The sequence below is a fragment of the Giraffa tippelskirchi genome, chromosome 2 (assembly GCF_054371585.1).
Source record: "Giraffa tippelskirchi isolate mGirTip1 chromosome 2, T2T-mGirTip1v1.2.pri, whole genome shotgun sequence".
Classification (NCBI taxonomy): Eukaryota; Metazoa; Chordata; class Mammalia; order Artiodactyla; family Giraffidae; genus Giraffa; species Giraffa tippelskirchi.
Window position 1 is genome coordinate 139799149 of NC_137276.1, and position 22065 is coordinate 139821213.

Consider the following 22065-nt stretch of genomic DNA (forward strand, 5'->3'; position numbering starts at 1 on the left):
TCACTGATATGGCACTATTTCCTAGGGCAAAGAGCCAGCCGCCTGGTGATAGTATATTCCCTCCATCATGGAAGAGGCAGCAGTTTGTGCTCACTACAATATATTCTTACTTTACATATAAATTTGCCTTTGCTGCCTGCAGTGCTTCTGCTGAAATCTCATCTGTGGATTTATAAACTGTCACATTCCTTCAGTACCTCACACAGTATCATTTCTGGTTAAAAAATTCATTTGACAGGCAAAATAAAAGACAGCAGGACAACGCTCAGAGGATTCACTGTTCCGTGTACTCCCATCATTCTAAGAGAGTTTGCATTGGCCTACTCATCTTTGCCACCTGCTGGACACTGCAGGCCTGGGTACTGTTTTACCGGTTACAATATATTCCAATATATGGTACTATTTCTCGCAAAGGTAAAGTACACAGGCCTAGGAACCAAAAGTAGAAGGCTCTTCTCACTATTACCCTCAGTGACACTGTAGCAAAATATCTGTTTCTTCTCCCTGCAATACTGGGATCTGCTGATTTAGAGGTTTTCTATTCCAAAGAAATGCTGTTTTTACCAGGGAACCCAAAGATTCCATAGAAGAGGTTAAAAAGTATAAAAAGAGTTCAAACACAGAGAATTCACTGCATCATTATTTTCTTTGTTGTTCTATTTTAAGTCACAACAACAAAATTTGACTCCTTATACAAAAGGCATACACTTATTTGAAGAATATACTAGGATATAATATTCATAGTTTTGGCAATTCACCAATAATCCAAAGATACACAATCTATACTTTAACATGTCCTGTAGTGATTAGCTTTCCTTCTGAAAAGTGATCTTTAAATGACAGATAAAACTTTAGTAAATGCTGAAAATGCATTTAACTTGTGGTGTGGTGCACAGGAACACAGAACTTTCTAAAGCAATATGAGTCAAGGGAGTAGCAGAGTTTGAACAAGCGTTTCTGTATTTAAGAGTCTGGGGATTCCCAAAAGTGTTTAAGTGTATTTATATTTTACACTATCAGTGAGACCCAAACAACCATAACTAGTTTTGAGAGAAAGGATGGAAATTAGCAATTCCAGCTACATCTTGGAATGGAATTCAGGGGACAATTTTTCTTTCATTTTGAACTTATTTTAAAATACATAAAATTATAAATACCTTTCTTAAAGATTTACTTTTTAATTATTATAATGAATACACACACACACACACACACACATATGTATATATTTCACTTCAGCTGACTGCCAAACTGGCACTTGAAATACTGAATTCAGCAAACACAAAGGACTACAAGTAGCCAAATAATAAGCAGAAATTGAATCAAGCCACTTGGATAGTGAAGACCACCACAGCACAATGAATATAACTGGAAAGGTTCATTGAACTAATTTTTTAAATGAACAGAACTATGCTGACTTGATAATGAAGGGGTGTGATCACTGAGTGCTCACTCTGCAAGGCACTGTTCTAAGAATCAACTAATTAATCCTTACAGTGATTCCATGAGGAGTTTATTATTCTTATCCTTATTTTATAAATATAAAAAGGCAGATGAGAGATTAAATAACTCGTCAACCAATGTCATGTAATTAGTAGGTGCCAAAGAAAAGATCTGATCCTAGACTGTTAGGCTTGAGCCATTTTCTTAACAGCTTTGCAACACAGACTATATACCAAAGGCTGGGACTACGGTGAACCAAGTGAGGCACTTGTTTTGGGTGCAAAATTTAAGGTGGTATGCATGTGCACACAAATACACAAAACCCTCAGTGATCAGGTTAAGGTAGTATTTTAAAAAATTAGAATGCAAAAATTCTATAATGAACAAATTTTCAGACAAAATCAGAATTTCTGATTTTTCCCTTCTGACTTAGTTCCCTATGTGGCTTGGCATTGTTACTGGTCTTGTCTTTATGTAAAATTTTGTGCTTGAGGCAACGGCTTTACTAATCTCATTTCCCTCATCCTAGTTCTGGTCCTGCCAAAATACAACTCAAATCAAAATTTTCCTTTATGTTAATCTTGCGTTCTAATCAATGATTGGCTAATTTGATCACAGTGGTAGTCATCTGAACTACTGCTACTATTTTTCTGAAATACTCAAAGGCAAAAGCATTATATACTGAATGAATATTAATGGATATTGCATATTCAAAGCATTCACACGTTAAGGATGAAAACAGAAATTCATTTTTGGCAAAAGAAAATTCTATGCTTAGCTTTAGTTGGCTGTACCATCCTTACCTCATTGAATAATCATGTATGCATTTAACAAATGTTTACCAAGCACTCACAGAGTTGGATACGACTGAAGCGACTTAGCAGCAGCAGCAGCACTATATACAATGTCTAAATTAAGTACTGCAAGAATAATGCAATGATTAAGTGAAGTTTTTATACAGGAAAAATGACTTTGGGGCATATATCTAATTAAGAGGTAATTATGGGGTACATATTCTCATTTAATCTTCATATTATCCCTCCTTTGTAGATGGGAAGCCTGAAGCTTAGAAAGGTTGCATAATTTGTCCAAGATCACCCAGCTTGAAAGTGGCAGGACTAGATCGAAACTCAGATCTTCCTGACTTAAAAAAAAAACTTTCTATTATTCTACTAAGACAATTCAAATTTCTACAGACTTTTAAACAACAATAGAAAACATCTATTAAGAGGGAAAATATAAAACTGCTTACTAGATTAAAATTGTGTAAAAATATGTTAACATGTGGACAAAAACTAAAAGGAAATCATCGGATATTGCAGTTAATGGTAACATTCTTTAAAAATTATAAATACAATATAAGGTATGGAAAGAAATCAGTTTAAATTGGGTAAAACAAATCGAGTGTCACATTTGTATTTTTCACTATGTAAAGTGAATAGAAAAGAGTTCTACATACAGCATGTTTGATAAAGAAATTAGACTTTCAAGAAAGACTTCAGTTATGATCAATCTGAGTTTCCACATCCTATGAGGTCAGTGGCTTAGTTACTATCAATACGCCAAACAAGAAAATGCTATCATTAAGATGACATCCAAATGTATAATTGGAACTAAAAGTTGCAGTTTATACCTATAATTTAACAAAAGGTCACAGCATGGTCACTGAATATAAATAAAACAACTACGAAATTTTTTTTATTTCCTTCACCCTATTCAGTGACCATACACTTTATCCTTTGTATTTATGGCTTTCAACTTATTTCCCTATTTAAGGACACCAAATTCTGACACTCATTCATTAATACATACAAACTTGGTTGGTGGAACATGAATTCCAAAAATTTCTTGAGAATCTTAGGTCTGGTAAGGTAAAAAAAAAAAAAATACCCAGAAGGGAATTATTTAAACTTGAATAATTTACAGCAAAGAGAATAGTAATTTTGCTAAACGTTGGACTCACAATATGGAGTCACTTGATCTGAAAAACAGGAAGTGTTCAAATTTTTTTAAATGCAAGAATGTTAAAGGGCAAACTAGCAGTCATCCTAGATAAAGTACAAGTGTTAAACAGCACTATATTTCTCCAATTTCTAAGATAAGCAGTACCTAATAACGGGTTAGAATAACCTACAAAACTACTTGTGGGTTTTATTAAATTACAAATGACAGTAGAAAGTATTTTAAAGGAAATTAGTACTTACTTGATAATCATTTCTCTTAATATTTGGAACATCCATGTTGTGAGTAGAAGGGCAAATATCTTCATACTTTTTGCCCGTGAAAATATCAATTCCAACAAGGTGAACCTAACAGAGAAGGGAGAACAGGAAACCTGTTTAATCTTTGCCAAGATATCACTCATTACATACACAGAAGCATAATACCAATGCTGATTATGATAGATTCTTTCTCCTTCCAAGATCATCTAATTTTACTTTCTTAAAAAAAAAAAAAAGTAGTGGTCATACAACTGAGAAGCAGTGAACAACCAAACAGTATCAAGATCCAATATCATACAGTCTAGTAATTCAATCATAAAAGTGCTTAAGAAAAATGTAGTTTCCTTAGAATGATGTTAGAACAGGTTTTTTCCTTTGTAAACTGAATAGATTGCCTAAGTCACTAGGATTTAGGAAAGTTTCAATTCCCAGTTAATGAAACATTATTAGGGCCCAAGAAGGAAATGCTACCTTTCAGTATTCAAATAGCTGATCACCCAGTAATTGTGGGAAGAAAAAAAAATATGTGTTCTTATACACTTGTAAGTTCAGAAAGCTCATGTTCTGTAATGGAATACAAATGATCAAAATCCCAACGCCAAGGCAGACCAGGAAGGGCATTTACCTTGGCATGACCGTGCTTTCCAGTTTTGGAAGTTGACATCTCCACTATTTTGCATGGTCGTCCTTTGAGCACCACGAAGCCGTTTTTGCGCAGGGCGGAACACTGCATAGGGTAAGTACTGGAAGCCCCAGCATCTCCAGTAGTGAAATCTATTTCATCCGCCATGGTGGGCTGGGGCGATTCTTCTGAGGGTACTATGCAAAGAGTTTGTTTGCTTTTTAACAACTAGCATGCAAGCAGGGAAACGCCTCATTTCGGACAAGTTACGAACCAAGCATCATGGATCTATTATCTCTGCATTTATAGAACACCCACCCGGAACAGTGGGCACTCTCTAACTCCGGCCTTACAAACTTTTCCATCCTTTGGTGGGGAGGTGGGAGGGAAGTTGCAGCAGAGCTCGCTGGGGTTGGGGGAATACCCGCCGAGGGCGCTCACTCGCTCGGGGGGCAGCAAATCCCGGCCCCCACCGTCCCACCGCCGGACGACCTTCCCACACCGCGCCGCCCGGCCCTCAGTCGCCGCCCGGATCCTCAGTGCGGGGGGCCCAGCCCAGGCCGCACATCCCTGCAAAGGATGGGGATAACAGGACCTGGCCATCAGCACCTGGTCCTCGGGCAGTGGGCGCACACTTCTCCCCCCCAGCCTGAAGCGGCGTCACTTCGACCTCTCAGACATCCTCTGTCCTGCCGACATCCCCGGCCCGGCGCCTCACGGGCCTGATCCCTGGCGGGTCCCGCGGTCGCCTCGGTCCCCCATCCATCCTTCCTCGTCTCCTCGGTCCGGGCTCGGCTCTGGCCGCCTACCCCAGCCCTTCCTCGCTCCGGTCGCAGCCCCACCACCTTTTCCCCGAGTCTTCACCTTTCAGAAGGTAAAGACAGCCTTTTGCCTGCGTACCCGCGCCGGTCCCGCACAGCTGCGGCGGCGGCAGCTGTGACGGCCGCGGCAGTTCCAAGAGACGGGGCGGGGCCGCCACACTTTCCACACCCCGGCCTCCCCGCCCTTTCCCGCCCCCACCTCAGCCCCACTTCCGGGATAGGTCCCGGCGCGTCATAGGCACCGCCCTCTCGCGCTACCATTGGCTATAAGCTACTTGAGGCCCCGCCCAGTCACGTGAAGAGTGCCCTGGCAACCCCACGTGCTGCGGATTAGTGCACTTCCGGCGTGAAGAGCACTTTATGGAGTTCGGTTGCTGAGGGTAAACTCGCCGGCAAGGAAACTTGCTCTCAAACTTCCAGGTGTGATTAAGTTAGGGTCCCTGTCGAACTGAACGGGAACCAAGCCACGTACTCGATGGCCCGTGCCCTCAGGTGTTTTGGTAGTTGTCCTGTGACGGCTGTCAGAACTCACAAGGCTTGTGAATTCAACGAGTGTATCTCGTGGCTTTGGAGGGAACTTTGGGTTCCAACTTCTGGTCCAACTTGCAGCCCTACTTGGCGTTCCAAACCATGCTTTTTCCTTGAGGAAGAGCCTGAGTGCAATATGGTGTTACCCGGCTCCCACTGTGGGCTTCGTGGGAGACACCAGCCAACCATGATGAGATTCTGGCAGCGGCTGCCACTGCTGATCCGCTCTCAAGGGTGAGAACTCCTGAGATATCCACGAACTAAAAAGCAGCGGTGAAATGACCTAACCCTCTCCTCAAACTCCTCACATTAGAGGCTGTTACCGAGTTTTGGAGGCGAATGGTGTCTGACTCCTACTGCATTGTCTAGCAGAAAGATGTTCTGCCAAACTCAGCTCTTACATCCTCCTGGCATTGGCATTCCTTCGAGTTGAGGTATGTCCGTACCTCATTAGACCAGTTGGGTTGTCTTGGAATTGATGTGGAGCCAATAGCGACTTGAATAGGATTAGGACCGAGTTTCTTAAAAAGAGGTGCGTTCTCCTTTTCTCAGTGGTTTCACAGCCCACCAAATTCTACTACCTTGCAGAGGTGACCTTAACACCACAGTTTATGTGGCCCTGTGATTTTGTACTGCTGTCTCATGAAAAATTCCATTTCGCACTCTTCTGTGTGACTCCATGGTTTACACAGATGTTTCACGTGTGTTGTCCAATCTAAGATTTACAGTAAGCAAGTGAACGCCCTAAACTGAGCTCAGCATCTAGCTAATAGGCCATGTGAAAGAGCCAGATTAGGACCCTGGTTCAGGAGTCCACTCTGCTTTTCCTTACACTGCATAATCTTTCCCTATTATTGTTAGAAACTTACAAATATTGAGAGTATATAAGCAGGTAGTGCAGTAAATGTTTTATGTGCATTACTCCTTTAATCTTGACTGTTACTCCTTTTTCAACCTTCAAATTTACTGTTAGAGTTTATACAAAGTGAAATTTACCCTTTTAAGCTCTACGAGTTTTGAAAAACATAGGCAGTTATGTAACTACCACTATAAACCTATAAACAAGATATAAACTATTTCTCAAAACTTTCTTTGTGCCTCTCTGTGGTCAGTCCCCTCCCCCAACACCCAGCCTACGCAACCATTAGCAACTATTTTGTCTCCACTTTGAATTGTGGAAGAAGGCAGAGAAAAGTTAAATAACTTGCCCCAAATTATGTAACTAGCAAGTCAAAGAGCCAGGATTGAACTCTAAGACAGTTTGTCTCCACAGTCACTGTTACTACTATATACTACTGCATGCTGCCTGTATACCACCATATACTGCATTCACACAAGATTTGGGTTTGGAATCAAATGATCCAGCTTCGTGCATTCAACAAATATAGTTGATTCTAGTCAAGTTGCTGGAATACTGGATTAGTGAATATTGAACTGGTTGGATGGCATCACTGACTCGAAGGACATGGGTTTGGGTAGACTCCGGGAGTTGGTGATTGACAGAGAGGCCTGACGTGCTGCAATTCATGGGGTCGCAAAGAGTCGGACACGACTGAGCTACTGAACTGAACTGAACTGAACTGAACTGTTGCTGCTAGAGGAAGTACATATTACATTCCCGTGAACATCACATTTTGGTCAGCTAACTTACATATAATCTTGCTTTATGTGTGCTCCTGTTTGAAGACACCATATTTAATATAAATTGGTTCATTAACATTTAAGTCACAGCCAACAGCACTGCGGAGAAGGCAATGGCAATCCACTGCAGTACTCTTGCCTGGAAAATGCCATGGATGGAGGAGCCTGGTAGGCTGCAGTCCATGGGGTCGCTAGGAGTCGGACACGACTGAGTGACTTCATTTTCACTTTTCACTTTCATGCATTGGAGAAGGAAACGGCAACCCACTCCAGTGTTCTTGCCTGGAGAATCCCAGGGACGGGGGAGCCTGGTGGGCTGCTGTCTATGGGGTCGCACAGAGTTGGACGTGACTGAAACTACTTAGCAGCAGCAGCAACAACAGCACTGTAATTCATGCACAAAGGAAGCTTATCTAACACATGTGTGTTCTCTGTAAGGCACATCACAGCCTACGTGTGCTTAGGAATACTAGAGAGCACTACAATACTATATTTGGGGACCATTTTAAACAACAAAAGTCACAAAAAAGCAAAAAGCAACACAAATAGACTGTGAAAAGAACACTTGTTTACAGTTTGACATCTGAAACAAGAAGGCAGAGCACTGCCTTCTTTGACCTTAGCTAGGAAAATGTGTATTGGCTGACTAAAATCTCCTATTTTGTAAATGTCCACAAGTGAGCAAGAAAGCACAGCGAATATTGATTTTGGGGTCACAAGTAAACTTTAGTAATCAGGTGTATTCATAAATATAGAATCTATGAAAAATGAGGGTTATTTTTTATCTTAGTGCACTCAGCACTGGAATGACTGTGTTGATCAGGACAGCCTCTTGTTCATTAGGTACTTGCTGTCCAGTGCAGGATACAATCTAGCAATTTTAACAAATATACTGCTGCTAAAGAAATAAATACAGGGTGCTGAAATAAAGGTCTTGGCCCTCCTTATCTGGTTTAGGTATTGTTCAATTGAAATATAACAATCGATAAATTACTGGAAATGTACAACCTACCAAGGCTGAATCATGAAAAATCTCAACAGATCATTTAGTAGGAAGAATTCTAAGTCAGTAATCAAAACCTCCCAACAAAGAAAAGTTCAGAACCAGATGGTTCCAGTGGAGCATTATAACAGACATTTAAAGAAGAATTAATACAAATTTTTTGTAAGCTTTTCCAACGTCTTAGAGATGAGTGACCATGAACTTCCAGATGTTCAAGCTGGTTTTAGAAAAGGCAGGTAAACTAGAGATCAAATTGCCAACATCCGCTGGATCATCGAAAAAGCAAGAGAATTCCAGAAGAACATCTATTTCTGCTTTATTGACTATGCCAAAGCCTTTGACTGTGTGGATCACAAGAAACTGTGGAAAATTCTGAAAGAGATGGGAATACCAGACCACCTGACCTGCCTCTTGAGAAACCTGTATGCAGGTCAGGAAGCAACAGTTAGAACTGGACATGGAACAACAGACTGGTTCCAAATAGGAAAAGGAGTATGTCAAGGCTGTATATTGTCACCCTGCTTATTTAACTTATATGCAGAGTACATCATGAGAAATGCTAGGCTGGAAGAAGCATAAGCTGGAATCAAGATTGCTGAGAGAAATATCAATAACCTCAGATATGCAGATGACACCACTCTTATGGCAGAAAGTGAAGAGGAACTAAAAAGCCTCTTGATGAAAGTGAAAGAAGAGAGTGAAAAAGTTGGCTTAAAGCTCAACATTCAGAAAACTAAGATCATGGCATCTGGCCCCATCACTTCATGGGAAATAGATGGGGAAACAGTGTCAGACTTTATTTTTTGGGGCTCCAAAATCACTGCAGATGGTGACTGCAGCCATGAAATTAAAAGACGCTTACTCCTTGGAAGGAAAGTTATGACCAACCTAGCTGCTGCTGCAGCTGCTAAGTCGCTTCAGTCGTGTCCGACTCTGTGCAACCCCATAGACAGCAGCCCACCAGGCTCCCCCGTCCCTGGGACTCTCCAGGCAAGAACACTGGAGTGGATTGCCGTTTCCTTCTCCAATGCATGAAAATGAAAAGTGAAAGTGAAGTCCCTCAGTCGTGTCCAACTCTTCTCGACCCCATGGACTGCAGCCTACCAGGCTCCTCCATCCATGGGATTTTCCAGGCAAGAGTACTGGAGTGGATTGCCATTGCCTTCTCCATGACCAACCTAGAGAGCATATTAAAAATCAGAGACATTATGTTGTCCACAAAGGTCCGTCTAGTCAAGGCTATGGTTTTCCAGTGGTCATGTATGGATGTGAGAGTTGGAGTATAAAGAAAGCTGAGCACCGAAGAATTGATGCTTTTGAACTGTGGAGAAGACTCTTGAGAGTCCCTTGGACTGCAAGGAGATCAGTTTTGGGTGTTCATTGGAAGGACTGACGTTGAAGCTGAAACCCCAATACTTTGGCCACCTGATGCAAAGAGCTGGCTCATTTGAAAGGACCCTGATGTTGGGAAAGATTGAAGGCAGGAGGAGAAGGGGACGACAGAGGATGAAATGGTTGGATGGCATCACCAACTCAATGGACATGAGTTTGGGTAAACTCCAGGAGTTGATGATGGACAGGGAGGCCTGACATGCTGCAGTCCATGGGGTTGCAAAGAGTCGGACACAACTGAGTGATTGAACTGAACTGAACTGAAAGATGAGTGATCACTTCTAGACTCACTTTATGAGGCCAGCATTACTCTATTAACCAAAACCAGACAAAGACACTATAAGAAGGGAAAATAATAAGCATAGTGCAATATGAAAGTATTAACAACCTGAATTCAGGAAGGAAAAAATTAGAAGTATGGGATTAATAGATTGAAAACTACTGTATGTAAAATAGATAAGTAACAAAGACATACTGTATAGCACAGGGAGTTATATCTACTACCTGTAATAATCTGTAATGGAATATAATCTGCAAAAATACTGAATCACTATACTGTACACCTGAAATTAACATAATATTGTAAATCATCAATACTTTAATAAAAAGGAAGTCCATTTATAATTGCTTCAAAAAGAATAAAATTCTAAGGGATAAATTTAACCAAGGAGGTAAAAGATCTGAAAACTCTAAGACTTTGAAATTGAAGAAGACACAAAATATATTCCATGCTTATGGACTAGAAGAAACAATGTTGTTAAAATTTCCATACTACTCAAAGCAATCTAATATTCAATGCAGTTCCTATCAAAATTCCAATGGCATTTTTTCACATAAATAAAAAATCCTAAAATTTGTATTGAACCATAAAATATCCCAAATAGTCAAAGTAATCTAGTGCAGGAAGAAGAATAAAGCTGGAGGCTTCTTGTTTCCTGATTTCAAACTATACTACATAGCTGTAGTAATCAAACAGTACGGCATTGTGCAAAAACAGGCACATAGATGAACAAATTATAAAAGTAGTTCAGAAATAAACTCATGCCTATATGGCCAATATGATGACAAAGGAGGCAGGAATATACAATGGGGAGAGTACAGTCTCTTCAGTAAATAAGGTTGAGAAAATTGGATAGCCAGATGCACAAGAATGGAACTGATCTCCTATCTTATACCACACATAAAAATTAACTCAAAATACATTAAAGACTTGAACATAGGAACCAAAACCATAAAACTCCTAGAGGAAAACATAGAGGGTAAGCTTCTTGACATTGATCTTGGTAATGATTTTTTTGGATAGTTCATTAAAAGCAAAAGTAGCAAAAGAAAATATGAACAAGGATTACATCAAACTAAAAAGCTTCTGCATAGTAAAGCAAACCATCAACAGTGTGAAAAGACAACCTATGGAATAGAAGAAAGTATTTGCAAGTCATACATCTGTTAAGGGGTAAGTATCCAAAAATACATAAAGAATTCATGCAAAATTCAGGGACTTCCCTGGTGGTCCAGTGAATAAGAGTCTGCCTTGCAATGCAGGCGACATTAATTCAAGCCCTGGTCGGGGAACTAAGATTCCTCAAGCTGAGGGGCAGGCAACTAAGCCCTTGCACCATAGATAGAATCTGTGTGCAACAGTGAAAGATCCTGCCTGATGCAATGAAGATCCCATGTGCTGCAACTAAGACCTGATACAGCCAAATAAATAAATATTAAAATAAGCAATTATTAGAGCTCTTGAATACAGAATTAGCCATTGTTGTTTTTAAAAAGGAATTCATGCAATTCAGTAACAAAAAATATGTGATTTTAAAATAGAGGGATGGAATAGACATTTTTCCAAAGAGGACATACAAAGGGCCCACAGGTACATAAAAAGTTTCTTAACATCACTAATCATCAGGGAAATCCAAATCACGATATTATCACCTCACTTCTGTTAAAATGACCATCATCAAAAAGACTAGAGATAACAAGTGCTGGCAGATTGTGGAGAAAAGGGAATCTTTGTGCACAGTTTGGGGGAATGTAAAATGGTGCAACCGCTATGGAAAACAGCAGGGAGGTGTTTCAAAAAATTAAAAATAGAACTACCATATGATCCAGCAATCCCACTTTTGTGTATATATCCAAAGGGAATGAAAAAAGGATATTGAAGAGACATCTGCACTCCCATGTTCATTGCAGTATTACTCACATAATCAAGGTAGAACCTAAGTGTTGGTCAGTGGGTGAATGGATAAAGAAGGTGTGGTATATATTCACAATGAATACAATATTAGTCATGTGAAAGAAGAAAATCTTGCCACTTTTGACACATAGATGAACACATAGATGCTAAGTGAAATAAGCCAGGTGGAGAAAGAAAAATACCGCATTTACATTTCATTGTATGTGGAATCTTGAAAAACAAATAAGAAACAGAGGATAGAAAATTGTGGCCAGGACCTAGGGAGAAATGGGAAGAGATTAGTAAACAGGTATAAACTTTCAGCTATAAGATGGATAAGGTGTAAGGATGTATTGTATAGCATGATGACTATAGCTGAATCAACACAGTGTTGTATAAGAGAGTAGAATGTCAGTGTTCTCACCAAAAAAAGATAAATGTAGGACATATGACATGATGGATGTGCCAATTAACTAGATGGGAGGAATCCTTTCACAGCATGTGTTTGTGTATGTGTGTGTGTGTATGTACTCAGTCGTGTCCAACTCTTTGCCACCCCGTGTCCACGGGGCCACCAGGCTCCTCTGTCCATGGAATTTTCCAGGCAAGAAAACGAGTAGATTGCCATTTCCTACTCTAGGATCTTCCCCACCGAGGGATCAACCCCTGCCTCTTGCATCTCTGCATTGGCAAGCAGACTTTTTTTTTTTTTAAGCAGGGCTAAAAAGTTATTTTCATGCCCAAGCCAGCACAGACCTGGCAGACAGCAGTACCATAGGGCAAAGAGTGAGGGCAGTGTCAAATGGAGCCAGGCCCAGTGCCAGGAGGGCAGCTGAGGGTAGGCCAGCAGGAGGCTCAGTGCAGGGGCAAGAAAGGGATGGGTGAGGTAGGCAGAAGCTGGAGGCGCCAAGGGGAAGTGCCCTGGGCGGAAGAACAGAAAGAGAGGCAGAGAGGCCAGCAAGGGCCCGACTACCACTGCATGTTGAGCACATGGGCAGAGTGCCAGTGGTGCCAGTCCTGGAGGTGGGTGTGGCATGGGCTCTGCAGCTCCAGGACACAGTCTTACCTTGGTTTCTTCAGGTGCTCCTCATCAGGTCTTGCATGAACTTGGTGCTCGTGAGGTGGGCGAGGATGCAGAAGGAATGGGACTGGCCTGTCCCATACCTCAGCTGCCAGTCTTCCGTGTCCTCCATCAGCCACTACTTGCTTAGCAGCTGTCCTTTCTGCTGCAACGCACTATCAGTGAGCGGGGTTGCCCCGAAGGGCCAGGTGTATTGTTGAGGGAGGCACTGGGTGCAAAGGTGTACTGCCTGGGTGGGGGTGAGGGTGGGGTGAGGGAGTCCATGGCAAGGGGCCAGGGCCTTCTGCTGTTTCCTCTGAGGGGGCTGAGCCCAAGGCTGAGGTGCTCCCCACAGGCATGGATCTTGTTCTGGGCTTCTGTTTGTATGAGGCCCCCTGCATTCTCACCATCAATACTCAGCACCCAGTCACCCACGGCCATGCTGGATGAGGCGTTCTCACCATCAATACTCAGCACCCAGTCACCCACAGCTATGCTGGCCTGCGCAGCTTTACCTCCAGGACTGAGGGAGCCAGGAGATGGAGAAGGGCACATTGAAGTCTTTGCCCACCTATGGCCAGAAGCCCCAAAGTGCTGGCCCCTCCAGCACCACCTTAAAGGAATCCACGGTGCTGCTTCTGCTGGGATTGTGAAGTGATTCCCAGGTGGTGCCTGCGGGCAGAACTCCAAGTAATAAATGAAAAAAAAAAAAGATAAATTGAACAGCATCAATATTGAAAATGTTTGTATCTCGAAGGACAACATCAAAAAAGTGAAAAGAAAATCATACAAAGGTAGAAAATATTTACAAGTCATATATTTGATATTTGATACAGAAATGTAAAGGTCTCTTACAACTCAAAAAATAGACAAATAGTTTTTAAAAATTGGCTGAAGATTTGAATAGATGTTTCTCCAAAGAAGATATGGAAATGGCTGTTAAACACAAAAAACTTATCAACATCATCAGTTATTAGGGAAATGCATATCAAAGCTCAGTGAGATACCACTTTACACCCACTAGAATGACTGAAATGAAACACAGTAACAATTGTTGCAAGGATGTAGAGAAATTGGAACCTTCACACATTGCTAGTGCCGCTGTATCGCACAGCTGCTTTGGAAAACAGTTTGGGAGTTTCTCAAAATATCAAACATAGAGACTGCATATGACCTAACAATTCTACACCTAGTTGTATACTCGAGAGTTGAAAATGTTCATCCCTGCAAAAAACTTGTACATTAATATTCATAACAGCATTATTCATTATAGTAAAAAACTAGAAAAAAATTGCTCATCAGCTGATGAATGGATAAATGAAATATGCTATTCTATATAATGGAATGTTCAACAATAAAAAGGAAGAAGTACTTATAAATAGTAAGTGTGGATTATCCTTAAAAATTATGCTACATGAAAAAAGCCAGTCACAAAGGCTGCATGTTGAATGATTTTGTTTATATGAAATGTCTAGAATAGGCAAATCCATAGAAACAGACAGTATATTAGTGAATGCTGGGACTGGGTGGAGGAGAGAATGAGAAATTATTGCTAATGGGTACAGGGCTTCTTTGGGGGTGATGAAAATGGACTGAAAATAGATAATATGATGGTTGTATAATTCTGAACATACTAAAAATCACTGAATTGTACACTGTAAAGGGGAAATTACATGATAAATGAATTATACCTCAATAAAGCTATTAAGGAAAGATAAAAAGTGAGGATTAATACTCATCCACTCAGCATAAATAATTTCACCATACTACAGTGAGCATCCTTTTGTGAGCCTACACCTTTATATGCTTTAAATGAAAAACTCAATTTGTTGTCATTTCTTTCCTGAATATTAATTAAAAAGAGAAAAAATCAATATAATTCACTGCATTAACAGAAAAATGTTGAAAAACATACAATTATCTAAGTGGATGCAAAAAAAAAAAAAGTAACAAAATTCAGTACCCATTGCTGAGAGAAATAGCAAACTGAGAATATAAAGGAACTACTTCAACTTGTGGGGTGGAGGTGGCCAACTAATACCATATTCAACAGTGAAAGACTGAACATATTCTCTTTTTATTTCTTTTCTATTGTGCCCCACAACAAATTGCAACAAATTTAGTGCCCTAAAATAACACTCATTTAAAAATTACACAGTATACATCAGAACTCCATGCCAGTGTGGCTCAGTTTTTTCTCTGGATTTTAACAGGCCAAATTCAAGGTTTCAGCAGAGCTGGGTTTTTGTCTGAAGGCTCTGAGGAGGAATCCACTTCTAAGTTCATTCAGGTTGTTGACAGAATTCAGTTCCATGCAGTTTTAGTATTGGAGTTCTATTTCTTTGATGGTTGTCAGATGGAGATTGTGCTCAGCTTGCAGAGGTTACTTGTGTAACTTGGCTTATGGCCCCTTTCCTCCATTTTCAAAATCAGCAATGGCTAGTCAAGTCCTTCTTATGCCTTGAATCTCCTTGATCGCCCATTCTTCTTCATCTGTCATCTACTACTTCTCCCTACTACTTCTTCAGCATCTCTCTGACTCACTTTTCTGCCTTCTTCTTCCACTTTTAAGGGTTTATGTAATTACATTGGACCCAGCACGATAATCTTCCTAATTTAATGTTGAGCTGATTACTACCTTAATTCCTTCTTTAGAGTCCCTACACAGCCTACCCAGGTTGGTACAGACATACCTTACAGTTATTGTGGGTTTGATTCCAGACCACTGTAATAAAGGGAATATCACAATAAAGTTAGTCACACAAATTTTTTTTGTTTCTCAGTGTATGCAAAAGTTGCATTTATACTATAATATAGTCTAATAAGTGTATAGTAGTACTATGTTTTTAAAATATATGTATCTTAATTAAAAAATGTTTTATTGCTAAAAAAAGTACAACCATCATCTGAACCTTCAGCAAATCATAGTTCAGTTCAGCTCAGTTCAGTCACTTGGTCATGTCCAACTCTTGGCAACCCCATGGACTGTGCATAAAGGTCTTTTCCAATGAGTCAGTTCTTTGCATCAGGTGGCCAAAGTATTGGAGCTTCAGCTTCAGCAACAGTCCTTCCAATGAATATTCAGGACTGATTTCCTTTAGGACTGACTGGTTTGATCTCCTTGCTGTCCAAGGGACACTCAAGAGTCTTTCTCCAACACCACAGTTCAAAAGCATCAATTCTTCAGCACTTTCTTTATACTCCAACTCTGACATCCATATATGACTACTGGAAAAACCATAGCTCTGACTATATGGGCCTTTGTTGGTAAAATAATGTCTCTGCTTTTTAATATGCAGTTTAGGTTTGTCATAGCTTTCCTTCCAAGTAGCAAGCGTCTTTTAATTTCATGGCTGCAGTCACCATCTGCAGTGATTTTGAAGCCCAAGAAACTAAAGTCTGTCACTGTTTCCATTGTTCCCCATCTGTTGGTCATGAAGTGATGAGACCAGATGCCATGATCTTTGTTTTTTGAATGTTGAGGTTTTTTAAAAAATTTTTTAATTAATTTATTTATTTTCATTGGAGGCTAATTACTTTACAATATTGTAGTGGTTTTTGCCATACATTGACATGAATCAGCCATTGGTTTACATGTGTTCCCCATGAGTTTTAAGCCAGCTTTTTCACTCTCCTCTTTCACTTTCATCAAGAGGCTCTTTAGTTCCTCTTCACTTTCTTCCAGAAGGGTGGTGTCATCTGCATATCTGATGTTATTGATATTTCTCCCGGCAATCTTGATTCCAGCTTGTGGTTCATCCAGCCCAGCATTTCACATGATATACTCTACATATAAGTTAAATAAACAAGGTAACAATATACAGCCTTGATATACTCATTTCCCAATTTTGAACCAGTCAGTTGTTCCATGTAATGTTCTAACTGTTGCTTCTTGACCTGCATACAGATTTCTTAGGAGGCAGATAAGGTGGTCTGGTATTCCCATCTCTTTAAGAATTTTCCACAGTTTGTTGTGATCCACATAGTCAAAGGCTTTAGCATAGTCAATGAAGCAGAAGTAGATATTTTTCTGGAATTCTCTTGCTTTTTCTATGATCCAGTGGATGTTGGTAGTTTGATCACTGGTTCCTCTGCCTTTTTTAAATCTAGCTTGAACATCAGGGAGTTCTCAGTTCATGTACTATTGAAGCCTAGCTTGGAAGAACTTTGAGCATTCCTTTGCTAGCTTGTGAAATGAGTGCAATTGTGCGGTAGTTTGAACATTCTTTGGCATTGCCTTTCTTTGGGATTGGAATGAAAACTGACCTTTTCCAGTCTGGTGGCTACTGCTGAATTTCCAGATTTGCTGGCATATTGAGTGCAGCACTTTAACAGCATCATCTTTTAGGATTTGAAATAGTTCAGCTGACATTCCATCACCTCAACTAGCTTTGTTCATAAAGATGCATCCTAAGGCCCACTTGACTTCACATTCCAGGATGTCTGGCTCTACGTGAGTGATCACACCATCATGGTTATCTGGGTCATGAAGATCTTTTTTGTATAATTCTTCTATGTATTCTTGCCACCTCTTCTTAATATCTTCTGCTTATGTTAGGTCCATACCGTTTCTGTTCTTTATTGCGCCCATCTTTGCACGAAATGTTCCCTTAGTATCTCTAATTTTCTTGAAGAGATCTCTAGTCTTTCCCATTCTATTGTTTTCCTCTATTTCTTTGCATTGATCACTTAGGAAGACTTTCTTATCTCTCCTTACTACACCAGAACTCTTCATTCAGATGTATATATCTTTCCCTTTCTCCTTTGCCTTTTGCTTCCTTTCTTTTCTCAACCATCATCTGAACCTTCAGCAAGTCATAATAGTAACATCAAAGACCACTGATTACACATCACTACAACAAATATAATAATAATGAAAAAGCTTGAAATATTGCAAGAATTGCCAAACGGACACAGGGACATGAAGTGAGCAAAGGCTATTGGGAAAATGACACCAATAGAGTTGCTCGACATGGTGGTGCCGTATACTTTCAATTTCTAAAAAAATGCAATATGTGCAAAGTGTGATGAAGTGAAGCAGAATAAAATAAGGTATGTTTGTATTTGACTAATCAGGAGATGGGAATCAGGGGGCATTTTTAGAATTCTACCTACCAAGTCCTCTAAGAACATGAACAAGACAAGGATTCCACGATAATCACTTGTATTCAACATTGTATTGAAGATGCTACCCAGTGCAACAAGATAAGAAAAGTATACGGATAAGAAATTACTTTATTTATGATGTCATGAACATCTAGTTGAAAATTCCACAGTATATAGAAAGGGGACGAAAATTAACAAATGAGTTTACTAGAATTGATAAGTGAGAATACAAAGCCAACAGGAAAATCAGTTATATTTCTATGTTAGTGACAATTATAAATTAAATATTTTAAAAAGGAGCCATTTATGATAGCATCACAAAATCGAATACTTATTAATAAAATAGGTGCGAGACCTGTATATTGAAAACTATAAAATAATAAAAATATGCTGGAGATAAGGTAAAGAAGACTTAAATAATTGGAGACATATGCCATGTTCATGGATCAGAGGACATAATATTGTTAAGTTGTTTGTACTTCCTAAATTGATCTATAAATTAAATGCAGTCCTAATAAAAATTCCAATAGGCTTTTGTAGAGAAAGTGACAAGCTTATCCTAAATCTATATTGGAAATTCCAAGGAATTAGACTAACCAAAATAATTTATAAAAAGAAGAACAAGGTTCACTACCTTATTTCAAGACTTATAAAACCACAGTGAAAAATCTCAAAAACAAAAGACAGTCCATTTTTTAAACATGGGCAAAGGACTTGAACAGACATTTCTCAAAAGACTATACAAATGTCTGAAATGCATATAAAAAGATGCTCAACTTGATTGGTCCTTCAGTTCAGTCACTCAGTCGTGTCCGACTCTTTGCGACTCCTTGAACCACAGCACGCCAGGCCTCCCTGTCCATCACCAACTCCCTGAGTCCACCCAAACCCATGTCCATCGAGTCAGTGATGCCATCCAGCCATCTCATCCTCTGTTGTCCCCTTCTCCTCCTGCCCTCAATCTTTCCCAGCATCAGGGCTTTTCCAATGAGTCAGCTCTTCACATCTGGTGGCCAAAGTATTGGAGTTTCACCTTCAACATCAGTCCCTCCAATGAACATCCAGGACTGACCTCCTTTAGGATGGACTTGTTGGATCTCCTTGCAGTCCAAGGGACTCTCAAGAGTCTTAACCAACACCACAGTTCAAAAGCATCAATTCTTTGATTCTCAGCTTTCTTTATAGTCCAACTCTCACATCCATACATGACCACCAGAAAAACCATAGCCTTGACTAGATGGACCTTTGTTGGCAAAGCAGTGTCTCTGCCTTTTAATATGCTATCTAGGTTGGTCATAACTTTCCTTCCAAGGAGCAAGCGTCTTTTAATTTCATGGCTACAGTCACTGTCTGCAGTGATTTTGGAGCCCAGAAAAATAAAGTCAGCTCCTGTTTCCACTGTTTCCCCATCTATTTGCCGTAAAGTGATGGGACCGGATGCCATGATCTTAGTTTTCTGAATGTTGAGCTTTAAGCCAACTTTTTCACTCTCCTCTTTCACTTTCCTCAAGAGGCTCTTTAGTTCTTCTTCACTTTCTGCCATAAGGGTGGTGTCATCTGCACATCTGAGGTTATTGATATTTCTCCTGGCAATCTTGATTCCAGCTTGTGCTTCCTCCAGCCCAGCGTTTCTCATGATGTACTCTGCATATAAGTTAAATAAGCCCAGTGACAATATACAGCCTTGACATGCTCCTTTTCCTATTTGGAACCAGTCTGTTGCTCCATATCCAGTTCTAACTGTTGCTTCCTGACCTGCATACAGGTTTCTCAAGAGGCAGGTCAGGTGGTCTGGTATTCCCATCTCTTGAAGAATTTTCCACAGTTTATTGTGATCCACACAGTCAAGTTACTCAACCATAAAAAGGAGTCAAGTACTGATACATGCTACAATGTGAATCTCGAAAATGTTATTCTATGTGAAAGAAGCAAGATACAAAGTCATGTATCTATTATTCCATTTATATAAAATGTGCAGATTAAGTAAATTTGTAGAGGCAGAAAGAAGACTTATGGTTGCCAGGGCTAGAAGGAGAAAAATTGGTAGAGACTGCTTATGGGTACAGAGTTTTCTTTTGGGGAGATGAAAATTATTAAATACATATTAATATTTATAGATGTGTGTATTATCAAGGTTGGTATACATGTATATATTTCCTTGCTCTGTCAGCTGAGAAGGCCTGGAAGTATAATAGCAATAAGCAAATCTGTTGCCCAGATCTTTGTTTCTAATATCATTCTGCAATAAAAGAACTAGGACTTCTTGGAGAAATGTCTGATTCTACAATTAGAGCAGGAAATACACAAGATAAGCCTAGAGCATTTTGTAGGTCCAGAATGTGAAAGTGAAGGTTGCTCAGTCATGTCAGACTCTTTGTGACCCCATGGACTATACAGTCCATAGAGTTCTCCAGGTCAGAATACTGGAGTGGGTAGCCTTTCCCTTCTCCAGGGGGTCTTCCCAACCCAGGGATCGAATCCAGGTCTACCACATTGCAGGTGGATTCTTTACCAGCTGAGCCACCAGGGAAGCCCCCAGAATGTAAGGAAGTGCTCAAAAAACAAAACAGAATGGAACCAAACCAAAAGAAAGGGGATGAAAAGAAAAAAACCTTACGTTGTAGAACACCTTGAACAGCAAAATAAAGACACTGGATGATAACCCAAAGTATAAAATAAATATTCATGAGTACATACTGATATAAGCAAGTGATTAAATTAGTTAAAAAATGGGAATAATAGATAAGTTATCAGCACAAAAGAATTCAAAATAATTAATGTAGCTTTTCCAACCTTAAGGAAGTGAAACATGACTCCCTGTTCCATAAGTTTGAGCTTCATATAGTGACCTTCTTCCTAAGAGTTATGGAAAGGGAGAAAAAGTATCAGTGGTGAAGCCTTTCAAACACTACCTTAGCCACATGATCAAGGTCAATAGCAACGAATGAATAGTGTTAGATTATAGCTCTAAGTATAAAATAAATATCATGAGTCCATGGTGATATAAATAAATGATTGAATAAACAAGGAGGAAATGAATGGAGGAGAAAGGAAAAGTCTCCCTTGCACAAAAATTCCAAATAATTTATGTAGATACTCTGCCCTCAGGCAGAGAGCATATAAATCCCAGCTGTGCCTGGTGATTACCTTTCAAAGAGTACAGTATAGAGAGAGGAAAAAAACCATGACTTTAGGCTGGAGAAACATGTCAACACTACATCAGCCAGGGGATCAAGGCCAATATCAACAGTGGTAAACAATATTGATAATATGTACCTTTGATATGGTGTGAAAAAAAATGGCACTTTATCTCTGTAGTCTAAAGCCCCTATTAGTCTAAAGCTCCAAACCTCATATTCTCAGTCTAATCATGAGAAACACAGCAGCAAATTCCAATAGAGAGATATTCTACAAAATACTTCACTAGTACTCCTCAAAACTGTAAGATCATTAAAATAAAGGAAGTCTGAGAAACTGTCACAGCCAAGAGGATCCCAAGGAAACAGGATACATGGAATTAATATCTTGATAGGATTCTGGAACAGAAATACACATTAGTTAAAAAAAAAAACCTAAGGAAACTTGAGTAAACTATAGACTTTAGTTAATAATATCGGTTCATTAATTTTAAGAAAATACCATAAGATTTTCTTATGTAAGATGTTAATAACAAAGGAGAATATATGAGGGAGTCTATGGAAACTCTTACTATATTCTCAATTTTTCTGTGGATCAAAAGTTTTTGTAAAAAATACGTATATGGGAAGTGGCTTATATTCCTACTAATTAAAGAAATCCTAATAATAAATGCAAACAATAAAAAAATGGGCAAATGACTTGAACAGATACTTCTCAAAAGAAAATATATGAATGCCCAGTAAGTGCATGAAGTACTTAATATGACTAATCAGCAACGAAAAGCAAAAGTAAAACCATGATGAAAAAACCACTGTAAACCCACCACAATAATGAAAATTAACAAGACTGAAAAGACCAAATGTTAGCCAGGATGTGTAACTCCTGGGATTATAAAATGGCACAACACTTTTGGAAA

General features: G+C 39.6%; 1 protein-coding gene, 1 long non-coding RNA gene and 1 pseudogene across 15 annotated transcripts in view; 1 reads left to right on the forward strand and 2 right to left on the reverse strand.

Annotated features, from left to right (window-relative positions):
- EIF5A2 (eukaryotic translation initiation factor 5A2) overlaps positions 1-5316 on the reverse strand; it is a 17096-nt gene extending 11780 nt beyond the window's left edge. For 5 of the 14 annotated variants that reach the window (XR_014077072.1, XR_014077069.1, XM_081570888.1 and 2 more), the window contains exons 1-3: positions 5152-5316; positions 4291-4484; positions 3648-3752 (exon numbers count right to left, since the gene is read on the reverse strand). Coding sequence is in view for 8 of the 14 variants with exons in the window: in XM_081570888.1 (XP_081427014.1) it covers positions 3648-3752; positions 4291-4455 (270 nt within the window). In the remaining 6 variants the exon portion in view is untranslated. Of the gene's footprint in view, positions 1-3647; positions 3753-4290; positions 4858-4896 lie in introns of all 14 variants that reach the window. The other 9 variants (XR_014077073.1, XR_014077070.1, XM_081570889.1 and 6 more) reach the window with 3 other exon arrangements.
- An 85-nt stretch (positions 5317-5401) lies between these two features.
- LOC145538602 (uncharacterized) overlaps positions 5402-22065 on the forward strand; it is a 36495-nt gene continuing 19831 nt past the window's right edge. The window contains exon 1 of the long non-coding RNA XR_014077076.1: positions 5402-6070. This is a non-coding gene — a long non-coding RNA (uncharacterized LOC145538602). The remainder of the gene's footprint in view (positions 6071-22065) is intronic.
- Positions 12815-15326, reverse strand: LOC145538342 (PDZ and LIM domain protein 7 pseudogene; annotated as a pseudogene).